Source organism: Pseudophryne corroboree, chromosome 7 (assembly GCF_028390025.1).
Source record: "Pseudophryne corroboree isolate aPseCor3 chromosome 7, aPseCor3.hap2, whole genome shotgun sequence".
Lineage (NCBI taxonomy): Eukaryota > Metazoa > Chordata > Amphibia > Anura > Myobatrachidae > Pseudophryne > Pseudophryne corroboree.
In genome coordinates, this window is record NC_086450.1 from 79,060,021 (window position 1) to 79,080,336 (window position 20,316).

The following is a 20,316-nucleotide window of genomic DNA, read 5'->3' on the forward strand; positions in this document are numbered from 1 at the left end:
GGGGGGTATTCAATTAGTGCCGTTTTTTCGACCAGTCTAAAAAATAGCACTTTTCGCCCGTTTTTAGGTCGAATTTACATTCACACTATTCAATGCCCATGCCGTTTTTTCGGCTGGTCGAAAAATCCGGCACTGGTGAAAACTGTGTATCGACGAATTCGCCGCTGATACTTGTGTTTTGGCGAATTTGCAAGCGTTTTCGCCCATTTTTGGCGCAATTTTCGCCCATGCCGATTCTCACCAAAAAAAAAGTGAAACATGGGCGAAAATGGATTAAAAAAAACGGGCAAAAATGCCCACAATTGAATACCCTGTGCCAAATTTGTGCCGTTTTTTTGACCAGTCGAAAAAACAGCAGTTTATTGAATACCCCTTTAGTGTCCTTACTTTTTTTTTTTCCCCCACTTCAGATCACCCCATAGGAGTATGTACATTTAGAATTAGTATTGGCTGATGGGGATTACCACTTTGAGGTAACCATCGCATCATTTTTTCCTTCGAGCCTAATCCTTACAAATAACAGCGAAAGTTTTAAGGCAAAACCAGGTTGCCTTGCGCCTTAAAACTAATAGTATTTTTAAATGTAGCCAGAATTCCGCAGGGACCAGCAAATTGGAGCATTGGATGGAGATAAGGTACCAGACAATCTTCTCCTAACTGCCACGTCACATGTTGGGTTTGAAAAATGACAGTTAGGAGGTGATTGGCTGGTACATTATCTCCGTCCATTTTATTTCCATCCAAGGCTTAGCAAATAGACCCCTTTATCTCTTATGGCTCATATTCAGTAAGCCTCTCTAGCTACTCTGTGAGCCTCTAGCTCATGAGCTCCACTCTGTGAAATACAGTATACACACAGCTAGGATACAGAACATTAGTACTGTAGTAGAAGTGTTGTTTGCATGCTTTGACCACTCCCCTTAGAGAACAGTTACAACTGAACAAAAGCCACAGGAAAACCACTGTACCTATACATTACGTGGTGGGAAAAGCAGGGAACACTTATAGGTGACAAAGCTGGGGTATATGAAAGATAAATATTTACTCCGAGCTGTTATTCTACAGTAGTTACAAGATTGTAATATCTCACAAGCAGGGCCCTCCATACCTGTGCTTTTCACGTCTGTGTTTCTCTCTGCCTTGTTTGTCCCTGTTTTACTTATGCTCCGCTTCTCCCACTGTCCAGTGCTGCAGAGCACAGTAACACCTCACAATCAGCTAGTGGGATATATTTGGGTATATTGGGATCTTCAAAATTTGAATTTCTTAACATTTTTTTTTTACTAGAATAACTTTTTGTGACCTAGTTATAATCCTCAAACCCTTTTCTTCCAGATGTGTTCAAAATGGATCCCAATTTTCTTGACAATGAAGAGAAATACAAAGCCATTAAAAAAGGTATGTAAAATAATCTAAACATTTTTTTTTTTAAAAGTCAGAAATTCAGTTTTGTACAGAAAATGTAATCTATCTGGGGAAATGAATCCTAACATAACAGGATTGTTGTCTACTTGCCATTCATGAGATATGTGCAAGGCACATCACGTTGTGTATTTCCTCCCAGCCGCTGGAATTCACAGCTCTGATATCTTTACATTACAAATTTATACTGTATTTTTAATAAAACTCAAGTGTGATTTACTTGTCATTGCTGCAGTATGAGCAATAACTCTCTATCTGAAACCAGCATTGCCTTCCATTCCCAGGAGAGAATTTATTTATTGTGAATTGTCAGCAGAGGAAAAAACATTTCACCTTTCGTAAAGATTGAAATCTGGTGCGGTTGAAGCGCCTTTGCTAATGTACCTAGTTTAGTAACTTCCCTTCTATGCTGCTGGCGTCAGAGCAGATTTGAAATATGATTCGTTATTTCACTGGAAATTAGGAATTCTTGAGGATTAGGGAATACGGTGATACTTTTGTATAATTTGTAGAACCTTTAGTATTTTTGTTACCATTTTTAATTTTTTTTGTGTGTGCGCTTTCAGAAATCCTGGACGAAGGGGATAGTGGTTCAGAAGGAGAAGATGGGGCCAGTGGAGATGACAGTGGCGAGGATGACGATGAAGAGGAGGGGGCTGGAGAAGAAGCTGGCGAGGAAGGTTGGTGTTTTGTTAAGAAAATGATCAGGTCTAAAGATTTCATTTATGACCGACACCTGTGGTTCCTAACTACTGTCGTCTTTCTAGTTGTTGTGGATGAAGTGAGGTTTTGGAACAGAGTTCACTTTCTATTGTAGAAGTAGTGTCATTTCATACTATGAGCTATTTTAGAGATGATCGCTAGCCATTAAACATAAATACATTCTAGCGGCCCTATGATGCAGCTAACGGAATACATATGAAATGCAGACGGTTGGGATGCTGGCGGTCACATGACTGACCGCAACATCCCAACACTGAAGATGCTGACATCAGCGGAGGGTAAGTATTTCTACTCCCTGCCCATTTATCTCCCACCGCCCATCCCCTTCCCTCATCCCCTGTCCCTCACCCTAACCCTCGGCCGTTGGTGGCTAGGGCCAACCCTTGGGGGGGGGTGGCTAGGGTTAACTTCCCCCTCAGTGCCTAACCCTTTCCCCCGGCCCTGACTCTGACCCTGATACTCCCCTTTCGAGATGTTGGCCGTCGGTGACGTGACCGCCAGCATCCGGACATTCTGAATGATCCCCAGCTAATTTATGGTCATGATGCTTACTCTTATACTTCCAGTCTCTTCCACTAGGGGCAATGCAGAGTGCACATACATTTGCATATTGTGCCTTAATTTGCATATTGTTATATCTAACTTAGGGGATCAGTAGTTATGATTTAGGGAAGATGAACGGTGCTGTTGCCAGCATTCCAATGGCAAATCGCAAGCATTGTCCGCACATTGCCTGTAAACGAAATGCCCCTTTAATGTGTACCTTGGCTGACGACAGTAAAATGTACATAGTATGGGTAACCCACAGCAGTATGTGCAGCTTCCTGGCATCCTCTCTCCTTTACTGTTAAGCACACATTGAAGTTTTTTGGGCTGGCATCAGCTGTAGTGTGGAAGAGGTGTCCTCTTTGTGTGCGTACTACCTTCAGCTTCCATAAGATCATTACATACAGACGTTCTCTCGTATCCTCATTAATTAAAAGTGTAATTATTATACAGGTTGAGTATTCCATATCCAAATATTCCGAAATACAGATTTTTTGAGTGCGAGTGAGATAGTGAAACCTTTGTTTTCTGATGCCTCAATGTACACAAACTTTGTTTAATACACAAAGGTATTACAAATATTGTATTAAATGACCTTCAGGCTGTGTGTATAAGGTGTATATGAAACATAAATGAATAGTGTGAATGTACACACACTTTGTTTAATGCACAAAGTTATAAAAATATTGGCTAAAATTACCTTTAGGCTGTGTGTATAAGGTGTATATGAAACGTAAATGCATTCTGTGCTTACACTTAGGTCCCATCACCATGATATCTCATTATGGGATGCAATTGTTCCAAAATACGGAAAAGTCCGATATCCAAAATACTTCTGGTCCCAAGCATTTTTGGATAAGGGATACTCAACCTGTATTTCAATTATTGAACTACTCATTCACAAATGGAATATTCTGTTCAATAGAGAAGTCTGCATGTACATAATTCTAGGGGGGACTGTTATGGATCTACGCACATGGTTAACTGCAGAAAGGTTCTGTGACTATAGCAACCAGTCTGTCGTTCACTTCCATTTTTAAACTGCTCGGGGCATAACTGGCTGGTTGTTGTGGGTTACAGCTTTGTTGCATAGTTACTTTCTGTACACCAGATTCCGTAAACGTCCCTTAGCATGTTTTGCTGGAAAATGTCAGCACGTTGTCCAGCAAATGGAAATGAGCTGTGCAGTTTGGGAACCAGGCAGGGCTGCCATCAGAAATTGTGGGGTCCGGGACTGACCCCCTCCCCCCCTTCAAAAAAATAAATAAAAATGTTATGCCACACTCCCATATTGTGACGTTACATATAGGTGGAGCATTGCGGACCTACAGGAACGATTCACAGAGAGCTGATGCACAGGAAAGGCTTGTTTTAAGAAGTCCTCCTTGCGCATCAGCCCGTTGTTGTTTCAAAGCCTGGTGCAGCTCTCCAGGTATTGCCGGTAGGAACTAGGCGTGGACCTCCCTCTCTGTAAGGGCCCTGGACACCAGTCCCCACAGCCCCCCCCCCTGATGACTGCCTTGCTACCAGGCATTACATAGGATATTGCTGCAGTCTTGGGTACAGTTCTACTTTTAAGATACATTACGGTTACAGATTGCTCAATGTGCTCCGTGTTCATACAGTAGTTCTTCTAGTTTCTTAAAAACTATCTCAGTGGAGAGTGGGCGTGGTCTGGCTGCAGACAGAGGTGCATCATAGGAGCTCCTGCAAAACGGGGCTCCTAACTCACTAAATAACCCACTCCAGGGCCTCAAACTAACACTCAGTGTCCCTCTTGTCCCCCTTACTCCCACGGCAGCACCCCTGAACGAGCCGCGGAATCGGGGAGTAGTTTTAACTACTCCCGCGGATTGCGGCCTAGGGGAAGCCCACAAGCCGGGGCCTCGATTTTAACCTTACACCGGAGGTGGCTCCGGAGACTCACAGATCCGGCCGTGATCAGCTTCAGGACACCGGACACCCGCGCTACCGCTGGCCGCGGCTGAGGGACCTTCTCTACCACCCGCCGCACACCCTCACTACACAGAGCCGCCGAGCATAGCAACGCGGGACGAGGCCGTAGGACGACCGGAGACGGCCCCAGCTGCACGCCCACGGCTCCCAGCTGCCACATCTCTGCCGCTCCACTCCTGCTGGGCCCTGTAAGTAAATTCACATCTCATTACACTTATCTGAGGGACCCCAGCGGAGCAAGGGGATAGAGGGGCAGTGATATCACAAAGGGGTATACTGGACAGCGGTGACTAGACCCTCCATTATTACCTGCAGTTCATCCACCAGAGGGCCTTGCAGTCTCCATACCCATACTGAGACACCATCTACTTCTAAGCTGGTCAGCCAGACACTGCAGCATCACCGACTGAATAAAACCTCCCTCACCTGACACCCCCTCCCCCCCTCTGATATTAAGCATTTTCTTACCTTCAAATTTCAATAAGGAGAGGAAAGGAGAGGAAAAGGGAGATGAGGAGAAGAGTAACGTGGAGTAACGTGGAAACACATAGGAGAAACATAAGCCTGACGCCCCCTGCAGACTGCAGGCTAGAAGTGCACATTAGAGTGTGTCTATTATTGCTATGGACAAATTCATGTCTAAATCATTACGTAACCCACGGGGTGCTCAGTCGGGTAAAGGCAAAAATCGTGAAAATCCCGCTAGTAGTGCCCCCGTCTCCCCTACGTATAGTCAAGGCTCTAGCCCCCGGGGACAACCTGCACCAATTATGGATCCATCGAAATCCATCTCCACGAATGAAATCACAAACATACTATCATCCCTGCTAGATCAAAAACTGGCACCTTTGAAAACCTCTCTAGATTCAGCGCTCGCACAACTCACAGCCCATGATCAACGTATCTCGGAGGCAGAGCAAAGAATCTCGGATTTAGAGGATGATCTATCAGCAGCTAAAACAACTCAGATGGAACACGACAAGCAGATGACATCTCTGCAAGACAAATTAGAAGATTTGGAAAATCGGAATAGAAGAAATAATGTACGTCTGGTGGGCCTACCAGAATCTGTGAAATTCTCAGAACTCATGGCTCTGGTCTCCCAGTGGCTACCCAGAGAGCTAGGATGCGTATCTGCTACAGGTTCCATCTTGGTGGAACGTGTCCATCGAATTGGTCCTGATCGTCAGTCTGGCAGAGATAGACCCAGACCGGTCATCATGAGAATTCTCAACTACGCCGATAAGGTTCGATTGCTGGAGGCCTATAGAAGACACACGGATCTCCGATGCCAAGATTCCAGAATTCTACTATTCCAAGACTTCTCGTATCTGGTTGCTGCAAGACGACGAGAATTCTCACCTATTTGCAAGCGCCTCTTCAAGATGGGCCACAGATTTGCGTTATTGTATCCAGCCAAGCTGAGAATCACCTATGGTGGAAAAGTCCACTTTTTTGAAACAGCGCAAGAGGCTAGAAATTTTGTGAACTCCTTGGATGCAGCTCCTCTATCGGGTACAGATGATGCTGATTGACTTAATACACCCTTCTCAAGTGGGTTGATCGCCATCATTACTTGACTCATTTATGTTTCAGTCAAATAACGCATTTTTGTTTGACAAGCTGAATAGCAGGTATTTCTACACTGTGAAGAAGGCTTACTGTAGCGACTGGAGCCTGGAAAAGGCTATGGTGCGACGGTACTATATTGGTTGTGTTCTACTAATTTTCTTTCTGTATAACTTCTCCCCTGTACAATTGTCTCTGACAATGTTCTGTTTGTCTCCTCCCTTTCCCCTCACCCTCTTTTCTCATCTTTGGTCATATTGTTTTAGAATATGGTGCTCCTGGTTACCAGGTTGGAGAATATCCTCCTTACATGTTTTACTGCTCTCCATTTGGAGATTGTTTTTGTTTAACAGGGCGCCCATTTGGGTTCGCAAAAAGTTAAAAAGGTATTATAACTTAGTTCATAATATTGACACTGTGCACACACATGGTTTACGTATAATGATAGGAATGTATCTAATGTTTTACACTTATTATTTAACATCAACGATCCACATCGGTCCGCTCGCTGGGACGGACTGGGATCGACAGTTATGGTATATTATTCCCCGTGAATGGCCTAGGGTTGGAATCGGCTGAATGCCGTCGACTCATGATCCTTCCACAATACTGCAGTCACGATTTCGATTAGTATCTTGGAACGTAGATGGGCTTAACACCCCAATTAAACGGAAAAAGGTCCTGGCCTGTCTGAAACGACTGAAACCGGACATAGTATTATTGCAGGAAACTCATTGGCGGATGTCAGATCCGAATGTATTACGGGATACGTCGGTTGGAGAGTATAGAACAGCTTCTTTCACATCCAAACGTAGAGGAGTGCTAACTATCCTCAATAGATCACTCCCTGCCACTATCTTAGATAGCTTGGTCGACCAAGAGGGAAGATTCCTGTTTTTGAAAATAAAAATACTAAATACGCCCTACACGATAGCCAACATATATGCCCCAAATGGCCCTAACGCATCATTCTTTTCTGATATTTACAAAAATTTGCAAGATTGGGCAGAGGGAGAAATTATCATGGGAGGAGACTTTAATTGTGTACAGTCAGCTGGTATAGACAAAACAGCTATGACCGGTACTCATACGATCACCACTCCACCCTCACTCACTTTACTCACCACTTCTCTGTGACTGTCCGACCCCTGGAGAATTCGCAACCCAGACGCTCGAGAATATACCTTCTACTCCCACCCACACCATTCCTCCTCTAGATTAGACTATTGGTTGATCACTGATTCTCTTCTACATCATGTAGTGGATACTAAAATTGAACCAATCTCACTCTCGGACCATGCTCCGATTTGGTTATCAATCAACCTAGATACTCCCTTACCTAGGTCCTATAATTGGCGTTTCCCCGCTGATCTAGAAACTTCTGAGGACTTTAAACAATTTCTCACCAGAGCCTTCCTTAACTACACTGAGGATAATAAGGTTCATGAGAACGATATTAATCTGTTTTGGTCGGCTTCCAAACCAGTTGTCCGAGGACAAATATTAGAATACGTTTCCAGAAAACGTAAACACCTGAATACCCAGTTGAGTGACCTGAGCAAGGCTCTGACCGCAGCATATAATACACTGACATTAAATGATTCCCCAGACAACAGACAAAATTATATTGACGTATGATGCACTTTGCACTGAGAGAGCCAGTTTCTCCTATGACGTACAGAGGAATAAATTCTTCCGAGGGGGTAATAAGTCGGGTAAATTATTGGCCAACTTAGTGAGATCATCCACTGCACCCTCCCGTATAACTAGCTTACATACCGACCCGACTTCCTCAACTATGGATACACAAATTATGTCAAACACCTTCCTACAATACTATTCAAACCTATACGCGGCACCTTTAGATAGGCCCACAGAGGGCATGAAGTTTTTGGACGAAGCAAACTTACCTACATTGACAGAGGAAGAACGAGACTCACTAACGTGCCCTATAACAGACACAGAGCTATTGTTCTTGATTAAATCACTTCACAATGGAAAGTCGCCAGGCCCGGATGGGTTTGGAGCAGTATATTACAAAATGCTAGCTCCCCACATAACACCATATTTATTGACGTTGTTTAACTCACTGCTGAAAGGGTCCCCACCACCCCCGAGATTCACAGAAGCTAGAATAGTAGTATTCCCTAAACCGGGTAAAGACCCATCATATGTCCAGTCCTACCGACCCATATCTGTTCTTAACCAAGATCTAAAACTATTCACCAAACTATTGGCCACTCGTCTCCAACTGATACTAAAACGTATCTTACACCCCGCCCAAACGGGGTTTGTTAAAACTAGAACATCAGTACATAATGTACGAACCCTAATAGCAGCAATACATAGTGTCAAAGACTCCACAACATCTAAGGCACTCGTGGTCAGCTGTGATGCTGACAAAGCGTTTGACCGTGTATCATGGGCACATCTACTTAGAATTTTCCACACTCAACAATTCGGAGAGGGGTTCACTAAAGTCTTTAATATGCTTTATTCTAATCCACAAGCCCACCTAACCATAAATGGATTGAACACACCAACCTTTTCTTTACATAGAGGTACGCGCCAGGGATGCCCCTTATCTCCCTTACTTTTTAACCTAGCCCTAGACCCACTGATACGCACTTGCGTGCAAAATGTTGCCTGGGAAGGAATAAAAATTGGCACACAACCAGTGAAGGTTTCGGCCTTTGCGGATGACCTTTTATTATATTTTAGTGATCCCATAAAGGCGTTTCCTTCTTTACTGGCTACGCTACATGATTTCCACTTGATCTCGGGCTTCCTAATCAATTTCGATAAAACAGAAGCTTTGGCTCTTGGACCCAAGGCCACACGAAATTGGGGCTCCAGATTTCCCTTTAAATGGGCGTCTGGTTTCATAACATACCTGGGCTTACGCTTCTCACCAACCCTAGCCGAGCTGTACCCACTGAACTTTTCCCGTGCCATTAACAAAATGATTGAAGATTTTACACGCTGGCAAAACTTACCAATCTCATATATAGGTAGATGCCATTTATACAAAATGATCTCATTTCCCCGTTTACTATACCCGATCCAAATGCTCCCATATCTTCTGACCAAACGAGATATACAAACAATTAACAAGGCCCTTAACACTTTCATATGGACAAACAAACGTCCACGTATAGCCCTCTTTAAACTGAAACAACAGACAACGCTGGGTGGCGTGAATATACCATGCCCAGAAGACTATTCTCTAGCCGCTAATTACAGATATGCCCTTGACTGGGTGAGAGGTTCCTCTGACTACACTAATATATCTTTGGAACAGAATATGCTATCCCATGGTACTTTAGCTACCATACTACATTTTTCAGACCCCTTCACACAGGCGTCCATCCGCTCGAACCCGCTGCTACTCGCTCCATACAAAGCATGGCAACATCTTCGAAAACGAAAAGGGCTGACACCTAACCTGCTCCCTATTCCAACCACTCCTGCATAACCCAAATTTTCAAGGCGGAGACACAGATGCCATTATCAAGACTTGGTACTCCCAAGGCTTACGTTTAGTATATCAATTCTTAAATGCCACCTGCACAGAAGTACTTACCTGGTCGCAATTAAAGCACAAATTCCCGAACTTACATATACCACTATTCGCATATTTTCAAGTACGCAGCTTTGCAACACAATTGATAACACGTTTACGACCAGCAGATTATAACTTTCCCCTAGACACCCAACTGCGTTTAAACCCCAGTCTTCCTATCCAACATCCTTTATTTATGCACACACCAGACGACAAATTGACCTAGATAGTCAAACTACAGGCCTAGCTAAATGGTCGACCACTCTACCAGACATCCCTCTACAGACCATAATACATTGGCATTTGTTACTTAATAAATATCTAGTATCCTCTTCCTATGCAGAAATGCATTTAAAAATATTGCACAGGGCGTATTATACTCCCCGTCTCAGATACCTCACGGGCATCTCTGATAACTCCAATTGCTTCAAGTGCTCCACACATGATGCTGACATCATTCACTGCCTCTGGTCATGCCCTATAATACAGCTATTTTGGAAAGACGTCTGTAATTATATTACAACGACTCTAAACATCCCTATCAAACCAACTTTACTCTGGGCTCTCTGGAACCAATATGACTATGATAGCTGCTCATTACCTACAGGCAATAAACTGTTATTAGCTAGGATAGCGGCAGCTTCGAAAAAGACTATACTATCCCAATGGATACACGGAACCCCTATACCCATGACCCTTTTATTCCCTAGACTGACGCATCTATATCAAATGGACTGGATTGAATGCTCTCTTAGAGCGGAATCCAACTCTTCCAAGTTTTTTACTATATGGCTACCCTACGTGATAACCTTACCACAACAAACTCGTGATAACATGCGGAAAGTGGTTAAATATACTACATGGTACAATATGGAAATGCTTACGAGGGGATCACCACCCTTCTAACCCCAACTCTACTGTTTTCAGGAACAATGTTTTAGACTAGCACATACACACTGTTAATGGCGTGATACCGAGAGATGACGGATCCTTGCAATGTATTTAGCAATGCCCGTAACTACTGTTACTGTCACTCCCTCTACTAATGTACGTGATTGCTCTTGTATGGAAATAGCGTTGTACATTCCTAAATAACCTGAGACTTGATATTGTCGATATACAGCTGTTGTATGCAATGTGTGTGTTACACTTGTATTTTTCTCCTTACCAATAAACAGTTTGTTTGTTTGTTTTTTTTAAAATCTATCTCAGTTGTTTGTGTAACTGTTTATGTGCTAAAGCAATGACTACATTTCCTCCATTACCTTGAATGCGTTAATAATAGTATTTATTACATATCTTCATTGTGAAAGTTTCGCACTGATTTACAGCTAAATACAGCTAAATACAGGCAATTGATCTGCTGCAGACTGATACAGGGAATGCTTGACAGGCACAAATGTGTGCTGGGTTAGTGGCATGTTTTGATGTTCGTCTGTTACAAATTGGCACAGAGATTATTTGAAGATAAATTAAGACAGGAGCTGAAGTAATACGGAATAAGGATGATCTCACTGCACAAATCAGTCTGTCTCAGTTTTTTGTCAACTTTGTTTTTCCTTCCACGCTCATGGGCAGCTGTTTATTCAGGTTCAGTCTGTTTCGCAGATGTCCCAAACTGACCTCGTTTTTCTAAGATTCATTGCTAACAAAAAAAGGGAATATGTACACCTGCTGCATAGCGCAAATGGAAGAGCACTTGCATACATACTCAGCTTAAAATGTTCATATATTAAACTTGGTAAATGCACAGTGTGCTTTTAAAATTAGGGCTTTTGTTCGGATCAGTATGTTTTGCCTGTGCACGGGATTCTGTCGGTCATAATACAGACGCCGGGATCTTGAAATTTGAGAAGCAGACAGGGGTGAGTAAGGGTTTTCCCCAACCCCCTAACCCTCCCTACCCGCAGCCCCCTAACCCTCCCTACCCGCAGCCCAACCCTAACTTCCCCTCTTATTGCCTAACCCTAACTTCCCCCCGTAGGTGCCTAAACCCAACCACCTGTACCCGCTGCCTAAACCTAACCCCCCCCCCCCACCACCACCACCTCCGCAGCCTAACTCTAACCCTACCAAAAAACCCCTCCCCACAGCCTAACCCCCCTAGGACGCTGCCTGACCCTACCCCCCCAAGCATAAACCTAAACCCCCCTCACCCACCTCACTCGGCTTACCTGACATGCGACCTGGTGTCTCCTGGTTCTAGATTCCGGCTGTCGGTATTCCGACGCTGGGATGTTGTACTTTTCTGGATTCTGGTGTGATCATTCAGGAAGGGGTTGGTATTCCGGCATCTGTATTCTGACTACCAGGATACCGACAGCCGGGATCCTGACTGCTTCCCGTATAATGTCCACTTCATATTGCCAATAGTGTCTCTTTTGAAGCATATTTTTGCCTACTGTTTTGGTTACATTTAGCCGCTAAACAGAGAGGGGGCAGGCCTGGCCAGTGAGCGGGTGTGGCCATGCATGGGGTGGTGCCTGAATAAGGGCCTGATTCTAAGTTTAAGGCATCTCTCGCCGCTTTTACATATGGATGCAACAGTCTGCTCACTACCTTATGCTAATACAACTATCCACCCATCTCTGCGAGTGTCCATCCGTCTTCACACGGGAGATTTCCATCATCATTATTAATATTTGTGAATTAAACCCACCCAATGCTGGGCGCAAAAGCATCGTCTGAAACGGGCGTCCCATCTGCATCCGCATGCCACTTACAGCACGTAGGTTGCTCTCCACAGCCAATGGCTCTCTCATTAGATAGATTGGTTCCGTGCGATCACGAAGTAGCCGCCCAGTTGCTGTCCATAAATGCCTTTTTCACAGAAAGAGTAGTCCATCGGTGAATGGATGGAGGATCAATCTGTCTGCACTTTCAGTACTTGATTGCCTTCTGTAGCTTGCAGATATCCTCGGATCTGTCCACGTTTACATCAGTCAGACTCCAAATCAGGCCGTCAATGTCAGCCAGGCTTCAGATTATATAACAGCCTTTATTTTGTGTCTACCCAAAACTTTCACTATTATCTTACAGCGACTTGGAAGGAGTAAACAAACTCAGGATGATGTTCTTGGGCACATAGTGTACACAGAGGTTCTGAGGCAAAAATAAGTCTTCCAGACTATAGTAGTGGAGAGACGGCCCGTTCAGAGCTTGTGGGCTAATCCTAAGAAAAGCACGTTCTTATCTGTCCAACAATTATACCCCTTTTCTACCAAACTTATAACTTGGGTTATAGCCGGGGCAACCCGGATTCAAGTTGGTGTGAAAGGGTCTACCTAAGTTGTGTTACCTGGTAGTTGCCAGAGTCAAACTCAGTACTGACCTGGGTAGCCTACTGTGTGACCTGGGTCACTCAAAAAGCATATAAAGAGTCAGATCACTTGGAGATGATGTTATCTCCAAGTGCCAGCAGAGATAAAACCTGCCACTAACCTGGGTCCAGTCTGCGACGTGAACAGAGTTTCAAGCCGCTGTGACGCGGCTTGAAAGAGTGATCAACAACCCAGGTCTGTCATTTTGGTGGAAATGTTACCAGTTACACTAATGTAGAAATAAGCAACATAGGGGGCTATTCAATTAAGTGCCATTTTTTCGACTGGTCGAAAAAAAACGGCACTAATTCGAAACAGGGTATTCAATTGTGGGCATTTTTGTCCGTGCCATTTCACTTTCTTTCTTTTTTTGTCGAATCGGTATTGGTGAAAATTGCTTCAAAAACGGGCAAAAATGCCCTCGAATTTGCCGATACACGTGGTTTTCTCCCAGTGCCGGATTTTTCAACCAGTCGGAAAAAAAACTGCACAGACATTGAATAGGTTGAATGTTAATTCGACCTAAAAACGGGCGAAAACTGTCATAAAAAAGGCACTAATTGAGTAACTCCCATAGAATCAAAAAATGTTTTCTCCTGTATTGTGATCTTTGTTGGCAAAGAAGCAATAACCACATTGGATCAGTGAGAGTCTATGCTAATAACGTTGCTGAGTAGAGTTGGTACTTAGCGCTATGTTGTTCTGTCATTCCATCATGTAACTTTCTTTTTATATTTAGGAGAAAAAATGACTATTCACGACAAAACTGAAATTAACTTGGTTTCATTCCGCCGCACGATATACCTTGCCATCCAATCAAGGTAAGGCACAGTTTATTATGGTTCCTAAAACAGAACATGTTGTTGGAATTTGAATCATATATATTTTGAATATTTTTCCTTTTCACACAACTTCTTCCTAACACACTTTTGCATAAGAAAGCTCTCTGTTCTCGTCACTATGGGCGCTTTCAGTGCTGACATCCAGACACCTGGTTTTCTCTCGTCTGACATGTAATGTGAATATCTGGCCTCCCTCTGTTGCTAATTGCCAATAGCTGACACAACTGAAAGCCACTGACAGACTGCTGTGAGAGAAGGAAACGTCTACAAGCATGTTAAGAACTGTACAGTGTCGTCTTTAATAAATCTATGGTTTTACTGATGGATATACAGATTTAGCCAAGTGGACGTTTCATTTCATATATTATAAGCTAAAGACAACTTTTACAAATATAACCAAGGGGTCGGTCTTTCAAATGCCTCCCTGTTTTCTTTTCTTTCTTTTTTTTTTAAACACAGTTTATTGAATGAATCACAGTAGAGTGCGATGCACATGACTCATAGGAATACATTTCATGTAGCAAACATAAAAACCTACAGTAAGTTAAGCAGCAAAAAAGGTGATCCAATTTTCAAGAAAGTATAAGAGCAACAATTTCTCGCGACGACAATGTGGCAAACCGTCAAAGGGAAAAAAAATAGGGGAAAGAAAGGGGAAAGAGGAGGAGAGGCAAAAGAAAAGAAAAGGAAAATAGAAGGAAGTAGATGGTGACAGGGGGTGACCACCAGGTACAAAGCACTTAAACATTCAAGTCAAAGAATCCGGTGCCAAACGGGGAGGGAGCATGTTGTGAAGTCAGCCAGGGGGACCAGATTTTATTAAATGATTTGGAGGAGTTACGCATTATGTCATATATTCCATTTTGTAGACGTACCAGATATGGGATAGAATTGCCTGCATAGAGGACGGTGAGGGATTTTTCCAATCAACAGCTGTTTGACAGGTTATGGCAGAAACTGTGTTGAAGCAGTTTATTTTGGTGCCGGGTAAGGTTGGGAAGATTTAAGGAGAGTATGAAGTATTTGGGTTCAAAGGGGATAGTGGTCTCAAATAGGTACAAGAGTAAAGTAGTGACATCCCGCCATATACTTGCAAGTTTTAGACAGCACCGCCAAATATGTAAAAAGGTGCCCTCATCCCCTCCAGCACCTATCCGAAGTGTCAGGGAACATGGCTTTTAGTCGGTAAGGCACATAGTACCAGCGAGGCAGCAGTTGACAAACATTTTATTTAATTTTCACATAGATTGAACTAGGAGCGGCATCCCAGATTTCATCTCAATCCTCATCATCTATGGAGTGTCCTAGGTATAATTCCCATGCCAGTTCAGGAGGATCCAAAGCAGAGCCCAAATCCTGACCTAATAAAAAAATAAAAATCAGACCCCTGGTAGGAGAACGCTTCCAACAGATACAGAGATAATCAGATAAGTCTGGAGTTATTAATTGTGGAATTTGAAATTGTGTCAAATTTGTAGAAAGCGGAAGAAATCTGTGGATGGGATTGCCGTTCTGTCACTAATGTCTAAAAATTGAGGAAAGGTAGTGTCTGTTGTAATATCATTTGCGGTAGTATATATTTCCCAAAAGCCAGGTTGTAAAGGAAGATTTGTATAAACCTGGGAGGAAAGCTGTATTATGAAATAAACGAATCAGAGGTGACGGACATGGGGCATGATTTAAGCGTTTATTAACAAAATCCCAAACCGCCAGCGACCGGATACTACAGGGTGGAAAAAGGAGATTTATGGTAGACTTACCATAGTTAAATCTCTTTCTGCGAAGTACACTGGGTTCCACAGGGAATACATCGGGGTGTAGAGTTGGATCTTGATCCAGAGGCATCAACAGGCTAAAGCTTTGACTGTTCACAGGATGCATTGCATAGCCGCCTCTATAACCCCGCCTCCGGACACTGGAGCTCAGTTTCGTTAACCAGTCCAATGCAGTAAAGAGAAGGCAGAAGTTAGTCACATAGAACCACATTCTCACAACAGGAGAAGGGACCAGTGGCTAATGCCATACAAACCCAAAGAAGCTAAGTGCGTCAGGGTGGGCGCCCTGTGGAACCCAGTGTACCTCGCAGAAAGAGATTTAACTATGGTAAGTCTACCATAAATCTCCTATTCTGCAGCGGGGTACACTGTGTTCCACAGGGAATACATCGGGGATGTCCTAAAGCAGTTCATCATGGGAGGGGATGCACTGTAGCAGGCACAAGAACCCGGCATCCAAAGGAAGCATTCTGGGAGGCGGAAGTATCAAGGGCATAAAACCTAATGAACGTGTTGACTGAGGATCACGTAGCCGCCTTGCACAATTGTTCAGCGGACGTGCCTTGGCAGGCCACCCAAAAAGGCCCAACAGACCGAGTAAAATGGGCCTTGATAGCAGCAGGAGCTGGAAGACCAGCCTGTGCATAAGCTTGTGCAATCACCATTCTAATCCATCTGGCCAAGGTTTGCTTATTCGCAGGCCAGCCACGTTTGTGAAAACCAAAAAGTATAAAAAGGGTATCTGACCTCTTGAGAGAGGCAGTCCTCTCCACGTAAATACGGAGAGCCTGTACCACATCCAAAGACCACTCTTTGGAGGACAAACCAGAAAAGGTAAAAGCCGAAACCACAATCTCTTGGTTAAGGTGAAAAGATGACACCAATATGACACCAATATGACACAAGATGACAGGCTAATAACCAGGGCGAGTTTTAAGAACTGCCCGATCACTGTGAAAAATCAGAAAGGGCGGACGACAGGACAAAGCTCCTATGTCCGACACCCTCCTAGCAGAGCAAATAGCCAGTAGATACACGACCTTAATCGTAAGATATTTAAGGTCTGCAGATTCAAGAGGCTCAAATGAAGACTCTTGTAGGGCATTCAAGACCACAGACAGATCCCATGGAGTCACAGGAGGGACTGGATCTGTAAAACGCCTTGAGTGAAAGTATGAATGTCAGGAATAGACGCAATCTTCCTCTGAAACCACACTGACAAGGCAGAAATATGAACCTTGAGGGAGGCTAAATGAAGGCGTAAATCCAGGTCTTGTTGCAGAAAAGCCAGAAGTCTGGAAGTTCCAAAATTGTATGCGTCGTAATTGATAGCAGCACACCAGGTGAAGTAAGAATTCCAGACCCTGTAATAAATCCATGCAGAAGCCGGTTTGCAGGCCTTCAGCATAGTTTGTATAACCGCCTCGGAGAATCCTTTGGCCCTCAGGAGCGAAGCTTCAAGAGCCACGCCGTTAAAGCCAGCCTGGCCAGGTTTGGATAGACACAAGGGCCCTGAACGAGGAGGTCTTGGCGTTGAGGAAGCAGAAGAGGACGCTCGATCGATGGACCCTGCAGGTCTGAGAACCAATGCCGTCTGGGCCACGCTGGAGCGACTAGAAGTAGTATTCCTCCTTCTTGCTTGAACTTCCGTAGTGCCATGGACAGGCGTGACACTGGAGGGAACTCGTATGGCAGCTGAAAGTTCCATGGAAGTGCCTCCACGAACGCTGCTTGAGGATCCCTTGTCCTTGATCCGAAGACCGGAATCTTGTGATTGTGTTGAGACGCCATCAGGTCTACATCTGGTAGGTCCCACTTGTCCACTAGGAGTTGAAAGACTTCCGGATGAAGACTCCACTCTCCGGCGTGCACGTCCTGACGACTGAGGAAATCCGCTTCCCAATTGAGTACTCCAGGAATGAACACTGCCGATATTGCTGGCAGATGGCGTTACGCCCAACTAAGGATTTTTGAAACTTCCATCATTGCCATGCGGCTTCGAGTGCTGCCTTGATGATTTATGTACGCCACTGTGGTGGCGTTGTCTGATTGTACTTGAACAGGCCTGTTCTGTACCAGAGGCATGGCCGGATTCAAAGCATTGAACACTGCCCGCAATTCCAGAATGTTTATCGGGAGGAGAGATTCCTCCTTGGTCCACCGACCCTGGAGAGAGCGTTGCTCCAGCACCGCGCCCCAGTCCCGCAGACTGGCATCCGTAGTCAGTAGGACCCAGTTGGAGATCCAACTGTTGGTCCTGTAGCTACCAGCTTAGTGACAGACGAACCTTCGGCGTCAAAGAGATCATTTGAGACCTGATCCGATGAGGCAGGCAGTCCCATTTGGAAAGGATTAACCTCTGCAGAGGGTGGGAATGAAATTGAGCGTACTCCACCATGTCGAAAGCCGATACCATGAGGCCTAGTACTTGCATCTCGGAGATGCATCAACACCCTTTGGTGAGAAAGGAAGCATCTGATCCTGTCCTGTAGTTTCAGGGCTTTTTCCGGAGACCGAAACAGTCTTTGGCTGTATGTGTCCAGCAGTGCCCCCAGGTGCACCATGCTCCGAGAAGGGACCAGCGAGGACTTTTTCCAGTTGATGAGCCACCCGTGGGCTTGTTGGAATTGTACCGTCAGCTCCAGGTGACTGAGGAGAACCTCTTGGGAGTTCGCTAGGATCAACAAGTCGTCTAGATATGGCAGGATCCTGATTCCCTGACGGCGGAGAAGGGCCGTCATCACGGCCATGACCTTGGTGAAGATCCGAGGGGCCATGGCCAGTCCAAATGGCAGAGCCTGGAATTGATAATTTAGGTTGCAAACAGCAAACCGCAGATAATGCTGATGCAATGTGGCAATAGGTATATGCAGGTAAGCATCCTATATGTCCAGGCATACCATATAGTCTTGGGTTCCATGGCCTATACAATAGACCGCAGAGTTTCCGTACGGAATTTGGACACTTTCACAAATTTGTTCAATGATTTGAGGTTGAGTATAGGCCAAAAGGACCCATTGGGTTTTGGAACTAGAAACAGGGTCGAATAGTATCCCCTGCCTCTCTGGGACAGAGGTACCGGCACTACCACTCCTTTGTCCAAGAGGGATAGCACAACCAATGGTAGAACTTGCGCTTTCAACGGATCCGAAGGGATAACCATAGAGCAAAACTGGCGAGGGGGACGTCTCTTGAAAGAGATTGCGTACCCGTGAGAGACAACCTCCCGCACCCAGGCGTCCTAAGTGGTCTTTAATCAGGCCTGGGCGAACTGCAGAAGTCGGCCTCCCACCCTGGGATCCCCCAGGGGGAGGCACGCCCCGTCATGCAGCAGACTTGTCTTGTTTGGAAGCAGTCTGACGGGCGGCCAAAGATTGTTTAGGTTTGAACTTAGTGGTTTTGGAAATACGAGCTTGTCTCGGGTACGCCTGACCCTTTCCTTTCCCTGGAGGTCGAAAGGAACGAAAAGTGGTACTCTGCCTTCGGTGCAGAAGGATTAGTACTTGGGAGAAACTCAGTCTTAGCAGTCGCCAAGTCAGTCACAATATTATTCAGATCTTATCCAAATAAGATGTCTCCCTTTAAAAGGAAGCACCTCCAAGGTCTTTTTGGAGTCTAGGTCCACCTTCCAGGACCTCAACCACAGAGAGCAAGTATAGACGTAATAGACGCCTTGACCGCCATTACACCTGCCTCAGAGGACGCCTCCTGAATATAGTGGGAGGCGGTGGTAATATGAGACCGATATTGTGTGTCAGTGTCAGAAATATCCTGAGGCAGCTCATCCTCTAATGCCTGAACCTATGCTTCAATTCCTTTTGCTGCCCAGGAGGCTGCTATAGTGGGTCTATGTACCGCATCGGTAAGGGAGTAAATAGACTTCAGGCATCCCTCAACACGCTTATCCGTCGGTTCCTTCAGTGAGGTTACAGTGCTGACAGACATAGTAGATGACACCACAAGACGGGTGACATGAGAGTCCACCGGCGGTGGAGATTCCCACTTGTTACCAAACTCCGCAGGGATAGGATAACGAGCTAACATCTTTTTAGACAGGGAGAATTTCTTTTCTGGAGACGACCAGGATTCCTGACGTATGTCAATTAAATGGTCAGAATGTGGTAAGACTTTAGTAACCTTCTGACGTTTGAACTTATCAGGTTTCTTAGACGTAGTAGCGGATTTTACCTCACCATCAATTTGTAGAATCAGCTTAATAGCCTCCACTAGGTCAGGATCATCAACCTGAGTTGAAGGGTCCTCGTCAGAAGCGACTGTATCAGTGTCTGATGGATCAGTATATTCCCCATCCTCATCAGCCGAATTATCTGAAATATTAGTGGATTTTGAGGAGGAAGCGGCCCGCTTTGATAACTCCTTGACCCCAGGGGGGGGGGGGGGGGGGTAGACTTTTGTCTAACCAACGATTGATTTAATTGTTGTATCTGGGTAGACAGTGTCCACCTAGGGCGGATTAACTACAGGGACAATATGTGGCTGCAATGGCACAGGAGGCCCCACAGTGACGTTAGACGTGTCACAAGCGTATTCGGCATACTTGAGAACGTTGCCCAAGGTGGTTCCTGATTGGCCACAGGTGC

At 44.8% G+C, this 20,316-nt stretch overlaps 1 protein-coding gene across 1 annotated transcript in view; it reads left to right on the top strand.

The window, feature by feature from the left end:
- CWC22 (CWC22 spliceosome associated protein homolog) overlaps positions 1-20,316 on the top strand; it is a 225,285-nt gene that overhangs the window by 105,510 nt on the left and 99,459 nt on the right. The window contains exons 10-12 of the mRNA XM_063933337.1: positions 1,336-1,398; positions 1,989-2,102; positions 13,838-13,919. Coding sequence (XP_063789407.1) covers positions 1,336-1,398; positions 1,989-2,102; positions 13,838-13,919 — 259 coding nt within the window. The remainder of the gene's footprint in view (positions 1-1,335; positions 1,399-1,988; positions 2,103-13,837; positions 13,920-20,316) is intronic.